The sequence below is a fragment of the Poromitra crassiceps genome (assembly GCF_964638095.1).
Source record: "Poromitra crassiceps genome assembly, chromosome: 19".
Lineage (NCBI taxonomy): Eukaryota > Metazoa > Chordata > Actinopteri > Beryciformes > Melamphaidae > Poromitra > Poromitra crassiceps.
This window is the reverse complement of record NC_139646.1, coordinates 2,609,939-2,636,685: the sequence shown is the minus strand read 5'-3', so window position 1 is coordinate 2,636,685 and position 26,747 is coordinate 2,609,939. Positions and strand designations below refer to the sequence as shown.

At 45.3% G+C, this 26,747-nt stretch overlaps 1 protein-coding gene across 1 annotated transcript; it reads left to right on the top strand.

The window, feature by feature from the left end:
* Positions 1–1,202: 1,202 nt before the first annotated feature.
* Positions 1,203–26,287, top strand: LOC310793741 (MHC class II regulatory factor RFX1-like). Its single transcript, XM_083655615.1, has 18 exons — positions 1,203–1,318; positions 2,732–3,075; positions 7,016–7,113; positions 9,378–9,470; positions 12,502–12,575; positions 13,701–13,986; positions 14,094–14,275; positions 14,379–14,498; positions 15,221–15,342; positions 16,275–16,399; positions 16,820–16,923; positions 17,061–17,212; positions 18,400–18,497; positions 20,506–20,655; positions 23,244–23,455; positions 24,089–24,242; positions 25,399–25,444; positions 25,529–26,287. The coding sequence occupies exons 2-18, from the start codon at positions 2,769–2,771 to the stop codon at positions 25,705–25,707; spliced, it is 2,502 nt and encodes an 833-aa protein (XP_083511741.1). The 5' UTR covers positions 1,203–1,318; positions 2,732–2,768; the 3' UTR covers positions 25,708–26,287.
* The last annotated feature ends 460 nt before the right edge of the window (positions 26,288–26,747 follow it).

Below are 26,747 nucleotides of genomic sequence, written 5' to 3'. Positions count from 1 at the left end.
AATTAGATTACATAAACACCATGTATTCATATGTAGTTAGGGACCTGTAAAATAAAGGGTTACCCAAGTGTCACATAAAAATGACATAAAATGTGCGTATAGTAGAATAAAGAAGTGTGTAAACAACTGTGTGTAACATTGCATCTCAAATTATAAATTAAAAGTGGCATGCGGGGGGGGGGGGGGGGGGGGGTATAGGATAGTGTCTATGGGATAATGGCCATGTAAAATGTCCAGTAAAAGTCCTATAACCCTTGTGCACCATCAGAATACTTCTACACTCGCACTATTAGAGGATAAAAATGTCCTCTGACATGCAGAGACATTTCAAAGTGAGTTACTCACCGATGCAGAAGGGTCTTTTGATCAGATCCGCTGGGTTTTGAAAGCTTGATGCTGCTAATAGTGACATTAAGTGACGTTTGATTGGGGGGGGGGGGGCTCATGTCAGTGTGGGGGGATTCAACTGTACTAGGCCAGGGGTTTTCAAAGTCTGAGACTGTGGGCCTCCCCCCAGACAAAGCTTGGAAAAAGGCACCCCCCTTGCTCAATTCCTGGATGCCTATGGGATCATGATTGATTGTTATTTCAGTTGATCCCATAGACACTCAACAATTGAGCCAAGATAGCCTGATATTGCTGTTTGACATATTTCAGAATATACGAATAGCCTACATACATTTTTTAGTTTCTGATTGGGAAAGTTGGAAAAACAAGCATTTTTTCACTTCCATTCACACACACACACACGCGCGCGCGCACACACACACACACACACACACACACACACACACACACACACACACACACACACACACACACACACAGACACACACACACACACACACACACACACACACACTACAGTGCTGTTTTTCAGAGGCCAAGGTTGTGAACCTTTTTAAGCATGGTCTTGACACTACATTGACATAATAAGGCGCAATAACGATAAGTTGTAACGATAAGTTGACCATCACCATTGTTCATTCATTTGTTTGACATTGAGTGACTGTAGTAAAAACGTGGTAGTATAACGTTAGGAGGGGGTGAAAATGACGGACAGAAATTGACGGCCAATCACCGATCGGATATTTGACTGACGCTGCGACCACCTCCCAAGTTATCCAATGAGCGATAGGAGTAGGGGCGGGGCGATGATGAGAGGGTAGCAACAGTTGCCCCGGTGAAGACCAGGCGCCATAGTCACGGTAGTCCTGGCGACAAGAGCCAAGCAACGAGAATCAACAACAACAACCTAAATCGCTAAGGACAAACTTTAACGAGAAAACAAAGGACATTACCCTGGGGTAAATCAGAGGTGATAAAGTAAAAATCTCTCCAATTATTTCTTATTTCTCAATTTTAATGCGTGTAGTGATTTTGTTTGTATAATCGTCAATGTTAACGTGAAAGTGGCTGAGCGTGGCGGTGAGGAAAGTGCTTGCTAGCTACTTTCTAAACGAAGATGGTTGTTATGGCGATGTGTCAAATCTTTGATGATAAGAGCACAAAATGGCGGGTGTGTTGTAGTGCCTTTCGTGTACTTTTTTTAGCGTATTAGTTGGGAGGTTCCTGTTATTTCTCATAGTTTCAAATATACGGCAAACATATAACTACTAACGCTAGATGTGTTAGTCGCGTGGTCATTGGTTGGTCAGATTCGTAACGTTAGCAGCAAGAAGCCATAGCTGGCTTTAGAACTTAGAACTAGCTGCTGCCTGCTGCTGTGCTAGCAGAGGAAGCTATCACTCTCGATTTCTCAACTCTCTCAGGCTGGGCAGCAACGTTAGACCTACTAGCAGACCTGAAATAACGCTAATATGGAACTAACCACGCAACCAAAGCGACGCGTTGCTGTGCTCTTAACCATGGGCATTTAAGCCTAGTAATTGTTGTCTTTATATGTTTGTCAGTTGGTTGCTTGCCACTATGAAAAAGTTTCTGGTGTGACACATCTGATTGTCTTGCATGCCGTCTTGGGCAGGAGTGGCTTATCGTCTTGTGGGATGGTCGTTAAAAGTCCTGATTGACTGGGTCCAAAGTGGTCCAATTGTTATTACATAACTTCGTTTGTCGAGGATGATGGATAGGATAATAATATTAAGTCTGTGCTCTCAAGGTCACATAATTGCTCATTTCCAATTAACGCTAATCACTTGGTCGTTTTCTTTCACTTGACGGTCATGGCGTAATTACCACATTAGCGAATTACGGGTTCTTTCATTGCTTCAGTTCAGTTAACTATTGTAGCCCTAGCATGTCTCAAAGGGCTTTACATAGCATCATCACGTCATATGCTACATCCTAGTACACACACACACACACACACACACACACACACACACACACACACACACACACAGGTTACATACATTATATACTACACATTTTACTAGATTACATTATGATAGTACAGATCCACAGAATATTATTTGGACTGTTTATTTTTGCGTGCTTGTTACGACCACACCGTTTATTTAAGAGTAGACAACAACAGGAAAGGTTCTAGTCCTTGAACAAAAGACCCACTTCCTCTTCTGGTTTATATCCCTGACACACACACACACACCCTCTCTTAGAAGAGGGTGGAAGCCAGATAAAGGCAGAGGCTTTTGATATAAAAAGAAATACGGAGACGTAAAATAATAATTGTGAAGGCTGTGTGTTTACTGCATTTTTCATTATTCAGTTCTATCTGGTTTTTGTTGTGATTTTTTTTTTTAATCCACAGGAGTGGTGGTGAGTGGTGTCTCCAAGCATTGGTTGCCATGGCAACTTCTGGCTACTCAGAGGACCTTCACCCTCAGCAGGCCAACACAGTAACCATAGCAACAGCTGCCGCCACCACCACACCCTCATCCTCTAAGCCCACACATTTCCTGTCCGAGATCACACCATCAGCCAACCAATCAACCACTGGCTCAAAAACAGGTCCCCAAGCCCCGCCCACTCAGAAGGCAGTGCTGCTGACCGCTCCGTCCCAGCAGTATGTCACCACTGAAATCCAGCATTCTGCAATCCAGAAGAGTAATGGTCAGAGCAGCTCGCCTCAGTACATCATAGTAACTGTTACAGGTGAGACACTGACAAATCATATTTTGCACACACTCTACACCAGTGGTGGGCAATTATTTTTCATGGGGGGCCACATGAGAAACCCAGATTGTTGCCGGGGGCCGAACAAATATTGTCATGCCGTAACCCATGGATGGGTAACTTTGATGATAGAGAGGGCCACAAAAAATGTCCTCGCTACCAGGTTTTGCTGAGGGCCGAACGGCGCAGTGTGAAAAATTTGGTGCATTTGAAGCCACGTTTAGAGGAATAACTCATTTTAAATTAACAGTTGTGACGTCATTATTCAGTCTTAACCACCAATATTTCATCATTTTCTCACTCACTCCTATGTCACCACCTGCTCTCAGGGCTTGAAATTAACTTTTTTGACAACCTGCCAATATGGCTGCTAGATTTTAAAGTTACCAGCCAATTAGAATTTCCACTAGCCAAAATGTTTTTATTGAAATAAATCAGAATATGAGTGGGTTAATTTAAGCATAAGTATCAGTAAGTGGCCCGGGATGATCAAAGCCTGTGTTGAGGGTCACACGAACAAAAATGCAGTCTTGAAGCTAAATAAATCCAAAACCAATGAGTTAATTATTTAAATTTCTAATTCAATGTAGCCTTTTAGTCATAAAGATTATTGAAAGATATTCCATATTCCAGACTGAAATGCTATAACAGAAGTGGAGTATTGGCCAGAATGACACGAACATTTGGACACTTATTCAGCGGGTATCTTGCATGTTGCGTTCAGGTGCACTGTGTAAAAAAATTCCATCGCGGGCCACACAGGTGGCGCCCGCGGGCCGGGCCGTATTTTGCCCATGTATGCTCTACACACTTAGATTTTTTTTAGCTCACTTGAGTGCAGTCTGAGCATGGGTGGCAGAGCTCCGTCTACAGACTGATTTCAGTCGAACGTTAATTATCTCTTCCGTTTTTCGTTCGCCCCCCCCCGATGATCTAAAATGTTGATAACGTGATTTTGGTGAAAAGAAAAAGGTGGATCTCAGCTGCCAGCGCAGTGCAGTGCCCGGACCATTTACAGCACGACATGACAGAGTTATCTGTCACATACATCCACGTTTCTTGCAGTAAATCTTCAAAAAAAGGCAGCGGTTGCAAACATTAATTGATTGCCTTTGCGAGGCTGATTTATGATGAGCTGCGATCGACAGAAATAAAGAGCGATAATTTTGCTTGTAATTTTGCTTCAGCGAATGAATAATCTACTCGACCACCGACCGGTTATAGAGTTTAACAGTCATGTGACGTCTCCTGGTCCGGAAGAGAATTCCACCATTCATTTTCTCCATAGACATTCCAAAAAGTCCTTATATAACGAGTTTTAAGGCTGGAACCAAGCCAACCAGCAACCTACTGAATCGTGAGTGACCATAAAACATTTAACTTGGAGCAAAAACAAAAAATAGTAAGCAGGGGGAAAACATTCAAACTTTGTGGCCCGCGATGGAATTGCAAAAAAAAAAAATGTCATGTCATTCTGGCCAATACTCCACTTCTGTTATAGCATTTCAGTCAGAATATGGAATATCTTTCAATAATCTATGATTTAGCTGCTAAATTGTCAAATACTGCCGTCTGCTCGCTACCCAGGCACTTATGTATGTACTTAACCTAACTAACTTAACCTAACTAACTATCCGGTGTGTGCACAACATTGTCAGACTAAACTCCGGCTGACCCCCCAAAAACCCACAATCCGCTACAGAAAAATGTATATTGTTTGTTTATTAACTGGCCCCTGGCCTTCTATCATTTCACGAAAGTGGCCCCCGGGCAAAGCAAGTTGAGTATCCCTGTCCTATAGCATAAAAGTGGAGGAATGGTTTTAATATACATTTATGTTTAACTATACTAAACCCGCATAATGATAGAGAGAGAGATAGTTCTCATTGGTGACGCTTATTTAGTTCAGCGGTTGTCAGTCCCGGGTCCACAGGATCTTGAGTACTGCTGTTATTTTCTGTGAGACAGGTATTTGCGTTCACCTTGTTGCTTCATGGATAGAATGAGAAGCAGAGGGGCTCTGGGTAGCCTGGTATCCAGCCCCATAGGAATAGCAGTTGTCAGCATTCTTCATATGGGGGTCTACTCTGGACCCAAGCCCATCCACTGGCAGTTATTTAGGACAGATACTCGTGTCCGGGATGCCTGGTTGGCTGGTCAATGGAGGCGGCGCGACTAATCTAACATTACTGAAGATGCATTTACAGTAGCCTCACCAAAGTTCTTTTGTGCAGAATCGTTGTCCTGCTTTGCTACTGCCGATTGGTCAAAGAGTTCGATGATTGACAACAGATAGCAACCAATCAGTTGGGTCTGAAAAATATGTCACCGAATCAGTGGCGAATAGGCTTGAGTCCAGACCCTAATGAAGGATTCATTGGGGCTGGTTACCTAGCCTGGGTAAAGCCAGCCTCCACGTGACCTCTATCTATGTGCTATCAGTCACAGTCTTGTGACTGGAGGCTGGGTTTACCCAGGCTACTGGTTAGCAGGCTAGGCTCTGGGTCCACAGAGACCACAGAGTTAGTTTCCCTTTCTGTTCTGGTTGGTGGTCCCAAACGTGGGAGCAAGGATGGCGGTCCTCTCTGCATATACGGGACTTCACTTCTCCGCTCTTCTGCTATTGTTGTGATAGGGAGTTGCTGATATAACGGTGTTGTTTTAGTACTGTAGCGTCAGCATCCACATGAACATGGCCATAAGTTAGAAATCCCGCATTGAGACATAGTCAACATGCGCTCTGGTCGTAGTCGCTTCGATGGTAACTAAAGCAATGTGTGTCTTTCAGGCTTTAGTTCAATTCGATTCTGTTTGAATCTTATATCAAATGTATCCTGAATTAATTGAGAACAAATGCACTATCATAAAGAGGATCATTTTGGCATCAAGGAAATGAAAGTGAATTGAGCCCACCTGTCTATCTGTATGTTTATTTTAGGGCTGTCTATTAGTAGCTCTTTTTGCCTACCAGTATCACGTATCACTTGTGCACTCTCACCCAGAGAGGCTCACAGGCCTGGTTTACAAGTTTAGGCGTTATGCTGTATTAGTAATGGATCTATGTAGCCGTCTTAACGATCAATTAACTTTCCCCCTTGGGGGATTAATTAAGCTGCCAATCAATCATAGGCTGGAAAGATTTCCACAAAAACCTCCAATGAATAAGGTGTAACAATAAACGAGGTTTCATGAATAATAGCCTGCTTCTGTTGAACAACAACAACAACTGTGTCTGTTTGGCTGATTCCAACAGCTCACATGATTATAAGAGAAAGAATACTGCTCTGACCACAAAACTTTCAACTGAACTTTATTGTACAATGGATTACATTTCAATGACAGAGCAGTTACAATTTCCCAGCATTGGAATAATGGCTAGTGTGATTTCACGTCAATTATGACAAAGCAATTAGTAAATTGATTGGTAACGGCAGGAAAAGGTAGACGGAGAAGGAAACAATCAAAGAGGAGGAGAAGAGTTCTCATCTGAAAGGTGCAATGAAGAGAAGTTCACCCTCTTTTCCGTCCTCTCGTTAGTCTCCATTCTGTCTGTCCCTCTCTCCATCCTCCCTTATCTGATCTGTCCTCGTCTCCTCTGGTCTGTCCTCTCATCTGATCTGCATGTTTACATGATGGAGGGATTTCTCTCTCCGTCTGGGTGGATTAGCTGTCCAAGGCCTCCTCCTGCGGGCAACATATAAGAGAGAGACGCACTACTCCTCGCAGTCTTATCCGTCTCGTTTTAGTGTGTTCAAAACCAAGTTCTAGCATGTTCTACAGTGGCTGTTATTACAGTTTGGAAGCGGTATGCCGTGAGTACTGAGAGAACTTGTGGTGATTGGTGGGCAGATTTTTCTGTTGAGATTTTTTCGGTGTTTTGATTAAGCTCTCTCTCTCTCTCGCTCTCTCTCATCCCTAGAGGGTTCTGGCCATTCGAACGACAGTCTGTCAGACTCCAGCCCTCCTGCCCCTGGGGTACCCACGCAGGTGGTCCAACCGGTGCAGACCAACCCACAGGTAGGACCAGTCGGCAATTCTGCCTCCCTCTTTTTGAAACGAATTCGGAAATTGTATTCTTTCTAATGGCCATTGGGGGGCGTCGTGTGTATTACGCTATCAAAATCACCACATGCAAGTGAATGGAAAAACGGCCCGACTTCTCTCTTGGTTTATGTCTTAAATAAATACTTTGCAAATGAGTTGATGGTCTGAAAAAACCAACAATTTCAAGTCTTTTTCATGCTCTCACGTCCTCCATTTTCTAAATTATGCCCCCATTTCGAGCGAAATAGATGATATTCATGGGATAAATAAGAACAGTAATACTTCCGACAGGTCGAGGCAGCAATGTGCCGCAAGGCATCTAGTCTGCCGGAAACCTGCAGAAGAAGAAGCTTGCCAGATAGCTCGCTAGCAGTTTAGCATGTAGTAAACAAACTATCAGAAACAACATTATCTTTATGATGTTGTAATAATGTTAGTAGACACACGTAACTGTTAATTAAAAAAAAGTATATTTTGAAATCCGATTTACTTTGTGGAGGTTGATCAACAGCTAACATATACGCTCACATCATGGATGTACAGAACACAAGAAGAAGAACACAAGCCAGGCGGTCACGTGGTCAGACCCACCGTCAACGTCACTCACTACTCCCCCGCCCCGTCTCTACTCCCCCGCCCCCTCTCCCCGTGCTTCTGCAGCACAAAAATCAATTTATCCAATCAAACTTTACCAGGAAGCAGGAGATCAAGCCTCATTTTGTGGTATCAAAACCCAATGGGTGACATCACGCTCATATCGTCCAGATAATATATATTACACACACACACACTAGGGATGGGCATCGAATTTTGAATTTTCGAATAATCGTTGTTATTATCAAGGTCGACTTTTATTATTGAAAGTCGAAATTCGAAAATAAAAATAAAAATGTTTTTTTTTTTTTTTTTTTTTTTTTTTTTTTGTGTGAGTGAAATGTTGCATTGTCTCCCCTGATTCTAAGTATAGTCGAATCGCTTGGTTTGAGCAAGTAAAACAATTTTTATAAAGGAGCGTTCACACCGAGATATTTATTTTTCGCTCTGTCGCTCAAGTCAACCCTTTGGAATCGCTCTGTCACTCTGTTTAAATCGCTCATCAACAGGCACACGAAATGACGGACATGTGGGGGATATAACGTTACGCAATGTCATGATATTTGTCCACTACGAGCCACCGTCATTGTTTACAAGCTAAGCCTATCAGCGTGCTCCTAATGCGAGCTGCATACCGGTAGTACAGACTTCACTTCATGTCAGCTGTCAGCCTGTCAATGCGGTTTGTTGCCACACAATAAACCAGCGGTTTGTTCCAAGCCAGAGTGATCCTTGACTCGCTCTCACACGGCAGCCAATCAGCGTTGAACAGTGAGCGACTGATGCCAGCGTATTTTCGCTTGAGTTGGAATATTTCATCTTGAGCGACGAGCGTATTTTCTCCCTATCGCTCTGTCTCTGCCGCTCGGACGCCCAGCGATTATTCTCCCAGGCGAATATACGCTCAATCGCTCGTTTGCATTGACTTTGTATGTAAACTCGACGCCAGCGACAAACTTTAATAGGTCGGTGTGAACGCACCTTAAGCATTTTAAGCAAGGTTTATGGAAAAATGAATGGCGGATGAAATCCCATGAAGACGGAGGGGGGGTGACTTTGGCACCCCTTTGGCACTCAGACCTGAGCCTACTAAATATTTAATGAACCACTCATGATTGTCAAAATTGTTTTTTATTTTCGAAAATGTCAATGTTATGTAACATGTTCTTTACTTCAGTGGTGCAATGCTTGTTTGAGCTAAAAATCCACAGCAGAAGCTTTTTCTATTAATTAATAAAGCCTTAGACTTAGAATCAGGGGAGACAATGCAACATTTCACTCACAAAATAAAAAAAAATAAAAAATAAAAAAATTGATTTTTTTTTTACATTTTTATTTTTATTTTCGAATTTCGATTAAAAGTCGACTTTGGCCAGCGAATTTCGAATAGTGTTTTTGCTAGAAATGCCCATCCCTAACACACACACACACACACACACACACACACACACACACACACACACACACACACACACACACACACACACACACACACACACACACACACACACACACACACACACACACACACACACGAGTTGGCCATTTGATCCTGTAGCAAACAGACAGTAGAGGGTTAACAAAACAAAATAAACAGTGACTTGAATGATCTGACCCTGTGGTGTCGTGGCTTTATTCACCAGCAGAGGTCAGTGTTGCAGGCAGTGTCACAGGCAGCCAAGAGGATTCAGACAGCTCACATCAACAACCTACAGTCCGTGCACATTAACCAGGAGGTAAAGCACACACACACGTTCCTCTGTTTGTGTCAGAGACTAGATGCGAAATAAAAAAGCATTGCCGCGTAGCGGTGATCTGACCATGTTTCATTACTAATGGCTTTAATCGGGCGTTACCCACGAGCCTTCACGACAGTCAGGAAGAGAGCGAGCAATGTAGAGTCAGAGATGTGATGAACAGTGGAAGACCAACAGGCAGAGAGAGAGAGATGTAGAGTCAGAGATGTGGTGAACAGTGGAAGACCAACAGGCAGAGAGAGAGAGAGATGTAGAGTCAGAGATGTGGTGAACAGTGGAAGACCAACAGGCAGAGAGAGAGAGAGATGTAGAGTCAGAGATGTGGTGAACAGTGGAAGACCAACAGGCAGAGAGAGAGAGATGTAGAGTCAGAGATGTGGTGAACAGTGGAAGACCAACAGGCAGAGAGAGAGAGAGAGAGAGAGAGATGTAGAGTCAGAGATGTGGTGAACAGTGGAAGACCAACAGGCAGAGAGAGAGAGAGATGTAGAGTCAGAGATGTGGTGAACAGTGGAAGACCAACAGGCAGAGAGAGAGAGAGAGAGAGAGAGAGAGATGTAGAGTCAGAGATGTGACGAACAGTGGAAGACCAACAGGCAGAGAGAGAGAGAGAGAGAGAGAGAGATGTAGAGTCAGAGATGTGGTGAACACCTCAACCTCTTCAACACCTCATGAAGAAGAAAACACGTTCCTCCCCTTTTGCATGCCTCTCCCTGTCATCTGCACTCATCACTCTGGCTGACATCCATTGACTGGGATGCCCCGCCCACTAAGGCTGTTCATGTGGCCATGCTGTGTGCCTGCTGCATCCTGCCTACCTATAATGTGACTAGCTTGTGTTAGTGAATGAACTCTGTTGAACTCATTTCAGCTTTTTGTTTGTTTTGGTTTTGTTTTTCCGGGATTGTTTCTTGGACACACGTTCATCTGTAATGGGAGACCGCCTTTTTTGTATTCCTAATCAATTCCCTGAATATCTGTCTTTATTAAAAGTAGCATTTCTACCACATAATTCAACCAACAACCTTGTGTCAGTTTCTGTGAAATGACGACACACTGCCTAACAGAACATAATGCCTCTTCTCAGTCTAAACTCTTTAGGGCCTAAAAGAGAGCCAACAACCCTGACCCGGGCAAAGGATGCAGTGTCAAGTCAAGCACAATCATGCATTGCCAGCATCATTGCCGTTGCAGCTATTGAGCACAGCACACTGAGCCACTGTTCATGTGCCATGTGTTCATGTGCCATGTGTTCATGTGCCATGTGTTCATGTGCCATGTGTTTGAGGGTTCCAAAATAAGCAGGGAACTTAAGCAGTGGGAAAATGGCATGCTGTGGAGAAAGAAGTGAGCTATTGATGATCGTGTTGCATTCTCAGTTCTGTACGGGCCCGATAGAGCCGGCCGGGTCACTGCTGAGTTCTGTACGGGCCCGGTAGAGCCGGCCGGGTCACTGCTGAGTTCTGTACGGGCCCGGTAAAGTCGGGTCACTCCTGAAAGGAGTCTCCTTAAAGCCCCACTCCAGTGTATTCTGTCATTTTAAAGATATTTCATATTAAAATGCCCTGACCATGTTGATTAACCACACTGTTCGCCAAATATCTTTTGACAAATAACCAAAATTGTGTGCTCCAAGTTAAAACAAAACAAAAACAACAACAAAAAAACTGTGCAACAAAAATGGAACGATGACGTATGTTTGTGTTAACTAGCTAGCTAGCTAGCTCTTAGCTAAGCCCACTGCCTGCTGCTGTATTAACATTCGCCATTCTCAAAACACCACTGAGTGCCCAAAACTTTTGCTTGTTAACCATTTCAAGTCAGTCTTTCCAATAAACCCATCAGCTTTGAAATCCGTTGGCCGGTTGTTGATAATAAATCAACAACGCGGCTCGCAGCTAAGCTAACGTTACGGAAGGAATACTGTAGCACAAAGGAAAGAGGAACTAAGCTCTTGTACTGCTTTGACAACAGTGCTGTCGCCATGTTGTCGCAGTGGAACTGGAACAACCGATTAGCCTGCAGTTCTTATCAAGTTGTTAGGCAGGCTAACTCATTTTAGTTCACGGGCCACATGTGACCCAATTTGTTGTCAGAAAGATAATCAATAAGTAAGGGATAATGTATATTGAGGCGGTGATTACGGGGGAAATAATGACCGACAGGTGGATTGAGCCCGATGCGCCAGCGGAGGGCTTAATCGTTCACCTGAAGGTCATTATTTCCCAGTAATCACCGCCTCAATATACATTATCCCGCTTAGAACACGGCCTACAACTAAATCATTCAATAATCTGACAAAAATAATGATTCAAATAGATTTTTTAATAGCGTTTTCAACGACAAAGCGGTTTCATTCGTAATTGGCACACAAGACACCACAGCTGCAACTGGTTGGCCTAATTAGTAGTGTCTTGCTGACAAAAAGCTCTTATCAACTGATTAATCCAGGTGTGGCAGAGCAGCGGTCGGTTGTCGAGAAATAATGACCGGTGAATATTGTTGATTGACCAATCAGAATCGAGTATTCAAGAGAGCCGTGTTCTAATCAATAATAATAACCTATAAATGACAAAACCTCAAAGTTTTCCCGTTTCTTAGTCTAAAGAATTACAGGTACATTTAATAACACGTTCTCATGTAGGTTATCTCCGCTACCATCAAACATGATCAAATCGACTGTCTGTAACTGTCCATTCATTGCAATTGATTGCAACTGTGCAAGTCTCTTATCGTCAAGCAAGGATAATGAAATGAGTTTACCATTAAGTGATGAATACAGAGAACATGAATAGGCTACTGAAACCTGGCACCTTGAAGGACTTCTCAGTGCAATTTTCACACTTTCTCTGTGTGCTGGATTGGAACCTATGCGAGGCCGGATCCGGCCCCCGGGCCGTATGTTTGACCCCCCTGTGTTAGAGCGTTTGAAATGGAACACCAACCATTATACAGGTAGAAAAACCAAGTGTAGTGGGGGCTTCACGTGTCCTGTCTGCTTGTTGTGCAGGTGGAACATGTGTACTCTGGCCAGGTGCACTATGTGGATGCAACAGGAGACTCCACCTTCACCACCTCCACCATGTGAGTAGAGAGCAACCGGGCATTGCATATCACACACACACACACACACACACACACACACACACACACACACACACATGTCTAAGCTCTTTACACTTGTGTACACTCTTGGTCCAGGCGCTTGTCATCTCGCGTCTACACTACTGCAACGTTCTGTTGGCCGGGCTACCTGCCTCGGCCATCCGACCCCTTCAGCTTATCCAAAACGCTGCAGCCCGTCTGGTGTTCAACTTACCAACATTTTCACATGTCACTCCCCTTTTTCGCGACCTTCACTGGCTTCCCATCCTGGCACGCATCAGGTTCAAGACACTGGTGCTGGCCTACCGGTCAGTTCACCGGTCAGCCCCGCCATATCTGCAATCTTTGGTAAGTTTCCAAACTTTGCATCACTCCCTCCGCTCCTCTACCTGTCCAGCTCGCCTTGCCCCTCCACCGCTACGTGGGCCCGGAGGTCGCTTGTCCCGATCGCAACTTTTTTCCTCACTGGCTCCTCAGTGGTGGAATGAGCTTCCCCCCTCGATCAGAATGGCCGAATCACTGGCAATTTTTCGCCGGAGACTAAAGACCCACCTTTTCGGCCTACACCTGGGCCCTTCTGAATTTTAAAAAGTAGAGAAAGAGGAGCACACTCAGAGAGTGAAACAAAGAGGTCCGGTGCACGGCACAAGTACAGAATCAATAGGAAGAAAAAGCCAGCACTCAAAAAGTCCTTTTAAATATTTAATTTACCTCAGTCAGGAGCAGTACAACACATACATGTTTCGGCGCTAGGCCTTCCTCAGTGTGGTTCTGAATTTTAACCATTTCTTAAACGCTCACATGCTGCTAGCTACGCCCCTGACTATTTTTTACATTATTTGTATCCCCATAAGGTGTTACTCTAGTTCATGATAGACCAGGATATCTGACTCTTATTGATTGTATTGCATGCTTTTTACTACACTACGTTCTTATATTTATTACTTTCAATTGTTCTGTGTATTTCTTATGTATTCTGATGAGATCTGATGTTGTAAGTCGCTTTGGACAAAGGCGTCTGCTAAATGCAATAAAGTAAAGTAAAGTAAAGTAAAGTACACAGTGTATATTTATGTTTGTGTCCAAACGTCTCTCTCCGTCCAGCCGGTCAAGCGGCTACCCTTACTCCGACTCACCGCTCTACTCCCAGACCCCGCCCGCTTCCTCCTCCGCCTACTACGAAGCCACGTCTGAGTCAGAGATCACCGGCTCTGTGAACTCGCCCGTCTCCGCTGCGTCCGTGGCAACGGGAGGAGCCAATAGCGGGGCGGCCGGGGGCGGAGGGGGCTACATCATTCCGGGAGGTTACGTGCTGGGGGGAGGAGGAGGACCAGGTGGAGGAGGAGGACAGAGTTACTGCAGCCCTAACTCTCGCGCACCACCCGCGACTGTGAGTACTCCAGAGTTGAAAGTCGGTGAACTTTATTGGTTGTCCTCTGTGAAGGTGAAATAGTGGTTTAGAATGAACTCTGTCATCCATCCACCCACCTCCTCCAGGTGCAGTGGCTGTGTGAGAACTATGAGGGGGCCGAGGGGGTGAGTTTACCTCGCTGCACCCTCTACTGCCACTATCTGCTGCACTGCCAGGAGCACAAGCTAGAACCGGTCAACGCTGCTTCCTTTGGCAAGCTCATCAGGTCTGTCTTCATGGGGCTACGTACACGGAGACTAGGCACCAGGTACACACACACACACACACACACACACGCACACGCACACGCTATTTATGTATATATTAGACAGGTATGTCGGTGCATTGTCAATAATGTGTGTGTGTTCCAGGGGGAATTCTAAGTACCACTACTATGGCCTGAGGATCAAATCCGGTTCCCCTCTGCTAAGACTGATGGACGAGCAGCAGCACCTCGCAATGAGGCAGCAGCCTTTCTCTCAGAAACACAGGTAGCCACATGTGGCTTTCTCTCAAAAACACAGGTAGCCACATGTGGCTTTCTATCAGAAACACAGGTAGCCACATGTGGCTTTCTCTCAGAAACACAGGTAGTCACATGTGACTTTCTCTCAGAAACACAGGTAGCCACATGTGACTTTCTCTCAGAAACACAGGTAGTCACATGTGGCTTTCTATCAGAAACACAGGTAGACACATGTGACTTTCTCTCAGAAACACAGGTAGCCACATGTGGCTTTGCTTCACTAGTGCTTGCTTGTTTGTGGCTACGGGTATGCTTGTCATTTCAGCGTTGATTTGGAGGTCTGATTCTAGAATTTTTGATGAGATCACATTCCTGTGTGTCAACACACGGGGCGGCTTTAGCTCAGGAGGTAGAGCGAGTCGGCCAATGACGCAAGGGTTGGCGGTTCGATCCCCGCTCCCTCCCAGCTGCTGTCGTTGTGTCCTTGGGCAAGACACTTAACCCTCCTTGCCTCGTATGATTGGTATGAATGTAGACATGAATGATGGTGGTCGGAGGGGCCGTTGAGCGCCGATGTGTGGCTGCCACGCTTTCGAACCACCGGTACGAATGGTGTGAACGAATAATGATTCTGTGAAGCGCTTTGAGCACTTGGAAAGGCGCTATATAAATCCAATTATTATTGTAACACTTTATCTGAAGTGGCTGTTATGACTCTCCCTGAATGATGGCTACTCTGTCCAATAGGATCAAGCCAGTGCACAAGACAGAGGGGATCACAACCAATGGGAATTCAGGAGGGCTGGGCCAGCAGGCAGCAGCACTCTGTGACATCTCAGCTCAGGTGCAACAGTATCAGCAGTTCCTGGGTGAGGAAAACCTCCAGCAATCGTATCCTTTGCTTTCTAGCGATACACTTAAGCCGTTTTCACACATGCCTACAGGAAAATTACCTGTAAATCAATATCGGCCATTTCCCGGAATTTCCCTTCACACCTGAGCGCCGCATGTGTGAATATAGTCGTCAAATAGCCTGTATGTTGGGGGGGGGGGGGGGCTTATTTTAGGGGTCGGCAAAACTCTGATGGTGAAATAAGTTCACTTGTCACACAATAAATCACACTCGTTTGACTTAAGAGTATGTTGTATCCTTCATATTTGCGCATGGGCTGCAGTGCAGAGTAGTATCCAGGCAGCGTCAAGCCAGCGTAATAAACACAGCCGATTTTCCCCCTCCCCTCTGCTCGAGAGAGGCCAGTCCTTCTTCAGTCCTCCGCACTTCGCAGCAGCCCGACACAGGACAGACACACAGCGAGAATGGCAGCGGCTTGCAAGCCGCCCAACGCTTGTATGCATGTAGAGAAAGCAAATGCACAAAGCGAAATGTGGAAGTAGTTTGCTTTGATGTGCGCGAATGATTAGATGATGCACGCTGGAAGTGAACGTTAAGCAACGTGTGCACACCTCGCCCATGAGAGAAGGACCGGCAAATGACTGGACCCGTTTCACACTTGTGTCCCTTATTGCGGCATACCGCTCTTCTGACTGGCTCGAAACTGGTGAAATGTCCGCGATGACGGGGGAACGCTTATACCGGAAAACAACTTTCACCCATGAAGGCATTAGACCGCTTTCCGGTCATTTAGCGGTAAAAAGCGCATGTGTGAAAACGGCTATTGTGTTATATTATTTTGTTGTTTGCCCTAACATTCTGTCCATTTCATATTAATTAGTAGAAGGTTTTACTGTTCTACTTCCATGTCCCCCCCGCCTTCTCTCCCTGTCGCTCTATCTTGTGTAGAAGCATCACGGCCGCTGCCAGACTTTGGCTTTCTGGAGGTTTATGTGCAGGATGGAAGCCTGCCTGATGGGATCCTTTTAGAGCACCTCAAGGCCTTCCAGACCCTCTACAGAGAACACTGTGAGGTATGAACCCTGGATGAAGAAAGGATCATCTCAAGGTCAAAGCTGCAGCTGATCATAAGACTGTTGTTGTTGTATTCTCCTTCCTTATAATTTTCGGAATCATCTTGTCACCACATAAGTTAGGTTCCGTGTCTACTTGATCTCCTTCTTTTTGAATAAGCTTGCCGTGCTAGACGGACACTTTGGGGAAGTGCTGGTCATAGCCCATGTTGTTCCCAATCAGCTATTGAAACCATATTTTCAATCAAACCCAGCAAAAGTTCAATTAAAAGTAATTTTGATATAGTGCTCATCCTTTCCAATGAAAATAACAAGGAAGAAGTCAGAGTTGTGAAGAGAGGTGGCCAATGAACTGTGTTCTTCTGTGACAGTGCATAGTGTGATGCCAGACCAATGTGGTGTCATATGTGATCCCCACAGGCCATTCTGGATGTAATGATCAACCTGCAGTTCACCCTTGTGGAGACGCTGTGGAAATCCTTCTGGAGGTTCAGCCAGAGCACTGACACAGAATCACTCAGCCTGTGAGTATCACAAACCCACAAACGGCATCTTCGGGCATAACTGTGTGTCCTGACATGATGTGCATGCATGCTGTGACGCGGCACAAATATTGTCTTTTTCACATTCCCATCTACAACTGACGCACGTGCTCTTCCAGGCACAACGAGTCAGAGAAGCGTCTGCCCAAGTCCTGCTTGGTGGTGCTGTGTAAGTTTGAGCCCGTGCTGCGCTGGACCAAAGAGTGTGACAACATCCTCTACCAGACCCTGGTGGACATCCTCATCCCTGATGTGCTGAGACCCATCCCTAGTGAGTTGGTAATGGTGCTAATAGTCAGAAGGTTGTATAAGTTGACTTAAGTCTGAAAGAGCCTCATTTAAAGGTCCCATATCATGCTATGTTTAAGTGTATAAAACAGGTCTCATGGGTCTTTAAAACAAGGTCATGAATTCTGTTGCACAAAAAACTCAAATGGAGCCTCTGTGAGACTTCTCTATGTCCTCTGTCTCTCCCCTCGTTGTTTTGATAAGGTAAGATGATCTGTTGGGATAGATAAATCTTTGGTGCAGTTGATCTCTGTAATTTCTTTCCATTCCACACAGCTATGGTACAGACAACAAGGTTTGGTCTTCCACATTCAGTTGGTGGGCGGCGCTGTAAAGCTGTGTTCACACCAAGATATTTATTTTTCGCTCTGTCGCTTGATTCAACCCTTTGGAATCGCTCTGTCGCTCTGTTTAAATCGCTCATCAACAGGCACAATAATTGACGGACATCTGAGGGTTATAACGTTACGCAATGTCATGATATTTGTCCACTACGAGCCACCGTCATTGTTTACAAGCTAAAGCCTATCAGCGTGCTCCTAATGCGAGCTCCATACCGGTAGGACAGACTTCACTTCATGTCAGCTGTCAGCCTGTCAATGCGGTTTGTTGCCACACAATAAACCAGCGGTTTGTCCCAAGCCAGTGGGATCCTTGACTCGCTCTCACACAGCAGCCAATCAGCGTTGAACAGCGAGCGACTGATGCCAGCGTATTTTCGCTTGAGTTGGGATATTTCATCTGGGGCGACGAGCGTATTTTCTCCCTATCGCTCTGTCTCTGCCGCTCGGACGCCCAGCGAGTTTTCTCCCAGGCGAATATACGCTCAGTCGCTCGTTTGCATTGACTTTGTATGTAAACTCGACGCCAGCGAAAAAATTTAATAGGTCGGTGTGAACGCAGCTTAAGCGGGCAAACGAAATGGCCGAGCGTTACTTTGCGATGTCACAAAATCGCGGAAGACTTCCAGGATGTTTCTAGCACGCCCAAGTCCTTTATAATGAAAGAAGCAAGGAAATCTTGTTTTACACAAGATGGCACCTTTAACTTGCACGCATGCGCTAAGTGTCTGTTAGTGTTTGTAGAGTTGAGGTGGGTTTATCCTCTTACTACACATTATGTTGACCCTTTCCCTCTTTCTCCACTGTACATCACCACTGTCTGTCTCAGGTGCCTTAACTCAGGCTATCCGCAACTTTGCCAAGAGTCTGGAGAGTTGGTTGACTGGCGCCATGATGAACATCCCAGAAGAGATGGTCCGCATAAAGGTGCGTGCGTGCGTGCGCGCGCATGCTCATGAGAGGGTAACGGTGCAAACACACCAGCTCCCAAAGCGCCACCAATTGTAAATTGCAGCACGAGCTGGAGCCTGCCTGGTTGTTCACCCAAGGTGCTTTGCTTCACTCCGCACCGCACTGGTCACAACTTGTACCAACCTCCTAACCTGACGCTGCCAGATCGATGAGTTTGCTTCAAATATCTGTTGTGGATTGTGAATTTGTGGAACAATGCCGCCCCCGTCTGGTGGAGTCAGGCTACCAACCTCCTGCTTGACTTGAGACAATCGCCAGCGTGTCGCGCAAAAATGAGACCAGATGCAGAAAGTGCTGCTGCACGGGCGCTCAGAGCGCTCTAATCTGTGAACAAGGGCGGTGGGGGAAAAAACTGGCTGTGTCTCGCGGCTATTCGTGGCGCTTCAGCGTCTGGTGTGTTTGCACCGTAAGAGAGAGCTCTGCATCCATTCTTTAAGTTCAAGATTCAAGATTCAAGATTTTTTATTGTCACTCCGTAGTACAAGTATCACGTGTGAAATTCTTGTGCTGTAGACTCCGTTACAACATAGTGCAAAAAATAAAAGATATATAAATAAAAACGAGGCAACAAGCAATAGAGCAGTAAGACACGCCACAGACAGTGGCGTATTCACTGCCCATAGTGCAAATGGCATGAACATACTTTAAACATAATTAAACATAATAACATTCTGTTAGGTGCAAATAGCGTATACCTAATTAAACATACTATTGAACATTAGTCATACGTAATGGTGGCATCTACAGTGCGGTACAGTACGGCTACTACACTATTTGTGTATGTTAAGGAGTCTCGTGGCCTGTGAGAAGAAACTGTCCCTCAAGCGATTTGTGCGTGCTCTTGTTTTTCCTTTTCATGCCTTTACATGGCCACATGTATCATACCAGTCTTTTTTTATATATATTTTTTATTAGAGACTAGCAAGGCAATATCAAGGGCAAAGGGAGAAAAGAAATTATGAGACATATTATTTTCTGTCATTACATGTACCGTAAATTTCGGACTATAAGCCGTGGCTTTTTCCCCATTTTTCGGCCCTGCGGCTTATATAGCGGTGCGGCTTATCTATGGATTTTTACAGCTAACGGCCACTAGGGGACCTCCTAAATCTATGGATTTTGGTACGAGAGACAGAACGAGAGCAAGACAGACAGACCCTGATTGGATGATGTTGCAAAAAATGTGCCTCGCAACCTGCTTGGAGCACTGTGCCACTACGCTCTCTCAGCCACTACTGTAAAACACCCTCCCTCGCTCCGGGGGAAAAATGGCGGCGATTGAGCCAGAAAGACAGTCTGAATGAAATTGAATGTAACGTTCCCAATTCTATGTATTACATTCTAAAAAATTAACGGCAACATTTTGGAAGGCTAAGCCACACAACTAGCTCGTTGTAATCTAACATCATGCTTCAAAAGATGGCGAACTGGCTGTGTTACGACGATGAGGGTAAGGACTCAAAACGGTCTCCGCTGATAAGACATTAAAACACCTGCGGCTTAATAGTCCGGTGTGGCTTATGTATGTAACAAACATGCAATTTAGCTGCTGCGGCTTATATTCAGGTGCGCCTTATAGTGCGGAAAGTACGGTATATGTAATGACAGAAAATAATATGTCTCATAATTTCTTTTCTCCCTTTGGCCTTAACCCTCCCTCCCTTCCAACCCTAATCCATCAGGTTGAATAATGTGGTGACATGCTCTGAGTTTCAAAAGACAAGACAAGAAAATAAGAGTGGAAAAAACCAACAACAGCGAGAAAACTAAAACAAACAAGAAAAAAAACATTACCAATGCTGTTAATAGTACTGCTCATGATTCCCTATACATCTTATAGAGAGGCTATCATACCAGTCTTTAAATCATTTCTCTGTCTCACCTCTTTCTAATTGTCCCTCCTGTCTGACCCCTGCCGTCTCATTCTGGGTCCCTTCACTCTTTCCCCTCTCCTCTCCTGTAGGTGGTGTGTGTGTGCTCCTTCTCCCAGACGCTGCGCCGCTACACCAGCCTGAACCACCTGGCCCAGGCAGCCCGCGCCGTCCTGCAGAACTCCGCCCAGATCAGCCAGATGCTCTCTGACCTCAACCGGGTTGACTTCACCAACGTTCAGGTCTGTCAGAATACTGCTCTCTGTCCGGGCGCTCTTCTTCCTGCGTCGATGTGCAGGTTAATATCTGGGTTCCCATGATCATGGAAAACCTGGAAAAGTCATGGAATTTCAAAATCTCATTTTCCAGGCCATGGAAAAGTCATGGAATTAGTCAAATCCCTGAAAGTTTAGGAACAGTAATGGAATTTTGTTGTGTGTAATGAAATGAATTGTTACAGTAATCTTCCATGGATAACCTTTTCGGAATGTAACATAACGGCAAATTTCATTTCTGTAGCTATTGATGTAACGTAGCCATGTCATTTTATTTTATTGAGATTTTATTTTGGATTTAATTTTATTTCATTTGTAATAAAATGAATGCGTCAAATGCATCGCATTTGTAATGCGATGCAGTGACTCAAAGCACTACAATCCAATATAAAGAGCTGTGTCCTATTTGTCCAGTGTAGTAATAATTCTTGGTATTGATTCAGAGTTACATTACATGTAAATTTTATTATGGATCCTTGAAAAGTCATGGACAAGTTTTGAAATGTTATCCATGAAAATGTGTGGGAAGTTGGAACCCTGGGTTACGTAGAGCAGGACACTGACGCTCTCCTCTCCCCTTCAGGAGCAGGTGTCCTGGGTGTGTTACAGTAGAGCAGGACACTGATGCTCTCCTCTCCCCTTCAGGAGCAGGTGTCCTGGGTGTGTTACAGTATCTGTAGAGCAGGACACTGACACTCTCCTCTCCCCTTCAGGAGCAGGTGTCCTGGGTGTGTTACAGTATGTGTAGAGCAGGACACTGACGCTCTCCTCTCCCCTTCAGGAGCAGGTGTCCTGGGTGTGTTACAGTAGAGCAGGACACTGACGCTCTCCTCTCCCCTTCAGGAGCAGGTGTCCTGGGTGTGTTACAGTATCTGTAGAGCAGGACACTGACGCTCTCCTCTCCCCTTCAGGAGCAGGTGTCCTGGGTGTGTTACAGTATGTGTAGAGCAGGACACTGACGCTCTCCTCTCCCCTTCAGGAGCAGGTGTCCTGGGTGTGTTACAGTAGAGCAGGACACTGACGCTCTCCTCTCCCCTTCAGGAGCAGGTGTCCTGGGTGTGTTACAGTGTGTGTAGAGCAGGACACTGACGCTCTCCTCTCCCCTTCAGGAGCAGGTGTCCTGGGTGTGTTACAGTAGAGCAGGACACTGACACTCTCCTCTCCCCTTCAGGAGCAGGTGTCCTGGGTGTGTTACAGTAGAGCAGGACACTGACGCTCTCCTCTCCCCTTCAGGAGCAGGTGTCCTGGGTGTGTTACAGTGTGTGTAGAGCAGGACACTGACACTCTCCTCTCCCCTTCAGGAGCAGGTGTCCTGGGTGTGTTACAGTAGAGCAGGACACTGACACTCTCCTCTCCCCTTCAGGAGCAGGTGTCCTGGGTGTGTTACAGTGTAGAGCAGGACACTGACGCTCTCCTCTCCCCTTCAGGAGCAGGTGTCCTGGGTGTGTTACTGTAGAGCAGGACACTGACGCTCTCCTCTCCCCTTCAGGAGCAGGTGTCCTGGGTGTGTTACTGTAGAGCAGGACACTGACGCTCTCCTCTCCCCTTCAGGAGCAGGTGTCCTGGGTGTGTTACTGTAGAGCAGGACACTGACGCTCTCCTCTCCCCTTCAGGAGCAGGTGTCCTGGGTGTGTTACAGTATCTGTAGAGCAGGACACTGACACTCTCCTCTCCCCTTCAGGAGCAGGTGTCCTGGGTGTGTTACAGTATCTGTAGAGCAGGACACTGACACTCTCCTCTCCCCTTCAGGAGCAGGTGTCCTGGGTGTGTTACAGTATCAGTAGAGCAGGACACTGACGCTCTCCTCTCCCCTTCAGGAGCAGGTGTCCTGGGTGTGTTACAGTATCTGTAGAGCAGGACACTGACGCTCTCCTCTCCCCTTCAGGAGCAGGTGTCCTGGGTGTGTTACAGTATCTGTAGAGCAGGACACTGACACTCTCCTCTCCCCTTCAGGAGCAGGTGTCCTGGGTGTGTTACAGTATCTGTAGAGCAGGACACTGACGCTCTCCTCTCCCCTTCAGGAGCAGGTGTCCTGGGTGTGTTACAGTATCTGTAGAGCAGGACACTGACACTCTCCTCTCCCCTTCAGGAGCAGGTGTCCTGGGTGTGTTACAGTATCTGTAGAGCAGGACACTGACACTCTCCTCTCCCCTTCAGGAGCAGGTGTCCTGGGTGTGTTACAGTATCTGTAGAGCAGGACACTGACGCTCTCCTCTCCCCTTCAGGAGCAGGTGTCCTGGGTGTGTTACAGTATCTGTAGAGCAGGACACTGACACTCTCCTCTCCCCTTCAGGAGCAGGTGTCCTGGGTGTGTTACAGTGTAGAGCAGGACACTGACACTCTCCTCTCCCCTTCAGGAGCAGGTGTCCTGGGTGTGTTACAGTAGAGCAGGACACTGACACTCTCCTCTCCCCTTCAGGAGCAGGTGTCCTGGGTGTGTTACAGTGTGTGTAGAGCAGGACACTGACGCTCTCCTCTCCCCTTCAGGAGCAGGTGTCCTGGGTGTGTTACAGTATCTGTAGAGCAGGACACTGACGCTCTCCTCTCCCCTTCAGGAGCAGGCGTCCTGGGTGTGTCGCTGCGATGACCGCATGGTCCAGCGGCTGGAGCAGGACTTCAAGCTGACCCTGCAGCAGCAGAATTCCCTGGAGCAGTGGGCTGCTTGGCTGGACAGCGTGGTCACCCAGGTCCTAAAGCCCTATGACCACAACCCTGCCGCCCTCCCCAAGGCTGCCAAGCTCTTCCTGCTCAACTGGTCCTTCTACAGGTGAGAGAGAGAAAAGGACAAGGGCGCAAGAAAGTGATGGATGAAGACAAAAATTGAAATATTTGGTTTTATGTGTGCACCTCTGCCTCCCTGTCTCCCCAGCTCTATGGTAATCAGGGCTCTGACTCTGTCTCCCCAGCTCTATAGAGAGCCAAAGTGAACGTGACTTCCTGCTTCAGCACTGTACCTGAGATTTTCATCTGCCATTTATTTTCCCACAGATATTTTGTAAAATGCTTATAAAAAATAGTTTTACTTGGTCAAACCAAACGGTTCAGCTATATTTAGAATCGGGAGAGACCACCATTTCACTCGGACCAAAACTTAAAAAAAACAACCTCGAAAAAATATTTTCTTTAAATCCGCAATTTTTTTTTAATGTTTTGGTCCGAATGAAATGTTATGTGGTCTCTCCTGTTTCTAAATGCATCTGAACCATTTGGTTTAAACAAGTACAACTATTTGTATACGCATTTTACGAAATGTCTATGGGAAAATCAATGGTGGATGAAAATCTCTGGTACAGTGCTGAAGCAGGAAGTGGCGTTCACTTTAGCTCTCGATGGTAATCAGGGCTCTGACTCTTGTCTCCCCAGCTCTATGGTAATCAGGGCTCTGACTCTGTCTCCCCAGCTCTATGGTAATCAGGGATCTGACTCTGCGCAGTGCTGCCAGTTTTGGCTCCTTCCACCTGATTCGCCTGCTCTATGATGAATATATGTACTACCTGATAGAGCACAGAGTGGCCCAGGCTAAAGGAGAGACACCCATTGCTGTCATGGGAGAGGTACATACAGACATACACACACTAGTGTAGGAAACTATATATATATTAGGGCTGCACAATTAATCGTATTTTCATCGTCATCGCAATATGAACATGCGCAATAAAGACATCGCAAAGACTGCCTGAAACGCAATGAATAACAAAAGTGGTTTTATTTACATGCGTCATGCATTCCCAATCAGCATCTGATCATTTTGTCTTGTGTTGTAAATCCAGCGTACACCTCAACAGTGCGCTCCGCCCCTCTGCCAAAGCCCAAACACACTGTGTGTAGTTTCAGCTAGAGTCAGTGTGTATTTCATTTCTTTATTCAGTGGGCATAGGCTATGTTTGGGGTCTATGTTAGCATTATTAAAGCAGAAAGACATAGGAACTGTATAGCTAATATGCATACTTTAATATTTGTTTATTTATTGCAAGTCGTATCGTCATCGCTATATTGAACAATGTTATCGCACATCGCAGATTTTCCTCATATCGTGCAGGCCTAATATATATATATATATATATATATATATATATATATATATATACGATACGATATACTTTATTGTCAGTTCACACTGAAATTTGTCTTGCAAGACAGCAGCAGTCCCATATAATATATATATATATATATATATATATATATATATATATATATATATATATATATATATATATATATATATATATATATATATATATATATATATATTTATGTATATGTGTGTGTGTGCATGTATATATACAGTATATATAAGCCCCCACTGTCTATAAATGGGGGCATGTACAAAAGAAATTGGCCACTTCAACAACAAAAGTAATTAGTAATTATTGCATCAAGTTGATAAAGCGCAGTGCGTACAACAGCACTATTTGTGTGTTCTTCATCGGCGTCTCTACTCTTTTTGAGTGGCAACCAGCTTGCAGATGCTGAGTGCGTTAGAAATGGAAATTAAATGATCAAAACCTGGGGGCACATTTCCCCCCTCAATCACGGTTTTAAGTGCTCAGGTAAAAGTTGTTCACTGTTGAGCACTAGGACTTTTTTATTCCCAAGTTGGCTGAAACGCTTTGGACTTCATTGTTGGACTTCATTGTTGGACTCATATGTTGTGGTCTGAATTTCATGATACACATACATATTATGTCGCAATCATGCTCTGTTTTTCAGTTTGCCAGCACCGTCAAGAACCGAAACGCTGTGGATCTGGAGAAAGGTAACTCCAGCCTTTGTTGTTGTGTTGCTCATTCGTCCGTCGTCACGGTGGCTTTATTGAACCAAACTGTGTTTTCTCTGTCAGATGAGGAGGAGGAGGAGGAGGAAGAGGACAGTGAGGAGGAGAGTGGAGAGCTTGTGCTGCAGTCCAGTTCCCTGAACATGGCTGGGGACGAGGACGAGTCCATGGAACCTCCCATGAAGCAGCCCAGGACAAGTTTAAATCTGCACACTCTGACTGAGACACACAGCACGCCACCTTAGACACACACACACACACACACACACACACACACACACACACACACACACACACACACACACATACACATACTGTACACATATCTATATATATATCTAGATATAGATATAGATATAGATATATATATAGACAGATTCTTTCCAAAAAATTGGAATATCATGGAAATAACATGGATAACCGTGGACTTCAGCGGATTGTCAAGACGATTAAAAAATTTGGCAGAGATTCAGAGGGAGTGGACTGAGGCTGGAGTCAGTCATAACTGAGAAGTCACTGCAGATTTTCTTCACACTATATAAATTTCTTGAAATACTGTATTCGGGGTTTTCTGGTGCTGTAGGCCAAAATGATGAAAAATGAAACAATTAAAGTCTAGAAAGATATCACTTTGTGTGTAATGAATCTATGAAAGTTTCACTTTTTGAAAGGAATTGTGGAAAAAAATCTTTCCATGATATTCACATTTTTTGGAAAGCATCTGTATATATACACACACATCATTCTCTGCCCACTCATTGTCACCCTGTGTAGGCTTATAACTGGTCTGCAAACAAATATATTGGTATGCGTGTTTGGTGTGTGTGCAAGCATGGGAGAGGAGCCGTGTACGGGGGGTGGGGGGGGGGGGGGGGGGGTTTGGGGGTCAGAATCAAGGCCTTAGCCTGGTAAACCAGCCGGTCACGTGAACTCACATTTCATTTCGTTCTACCAGACCGTCTGGCCTAAACTCTGGGAGGGCTTTCTGCACAAACTGCAAAGCGGACGAGCCAATCAGCGACCCGCCTCGCCGCCATCATAACCGGCTAATCAGGAACGTCACTAGCAAAACGGTAATGGCCGCCTCCTTGCCTGTCCGCCCTGAGGAGTAATGTCAGCGTTCGTCTAGTTTAAACAGCCATAAAGTGCAGTTAATGCAGAAATCGACTCAATAACAACAATTAAACAAGTATACGAGTATGCAACAGCGGAGTTTCTGGGCGGAAAATATGTTTTTGCCGTTCTCCCGAGTGGATTTGGGTTTGGCCGGATCCAACGCTGAAGG

What these genes read in the sequence shown, in the direction of transcription:
- LOC310793741 (XM_083655615.1), top strand. Translation starts at nt 2,769, where the DNA reads ATGGCAACTTCTGGCTACTCAGAGGACCTTCACCCTCAGCAGGCCAAC. An exon ending in CCGTGCACATTAACCAGGAG is followed by an intron (nt 9,471 to 12,501) that starts GTAAAGCACACA and finishes CTTGTTGTGCAG; the next exon opens with GTGGAACATGTGTACTCTGG. An exon ending in CCATTGCTGTCATGGGAGAG is followed by an intron (nt 24,243 to 25,398) that starts GTACATACAGAC and finishes TCTGTTTTTCAG; the next exon opens with TTTGCCAGCACCGTCAAGAA.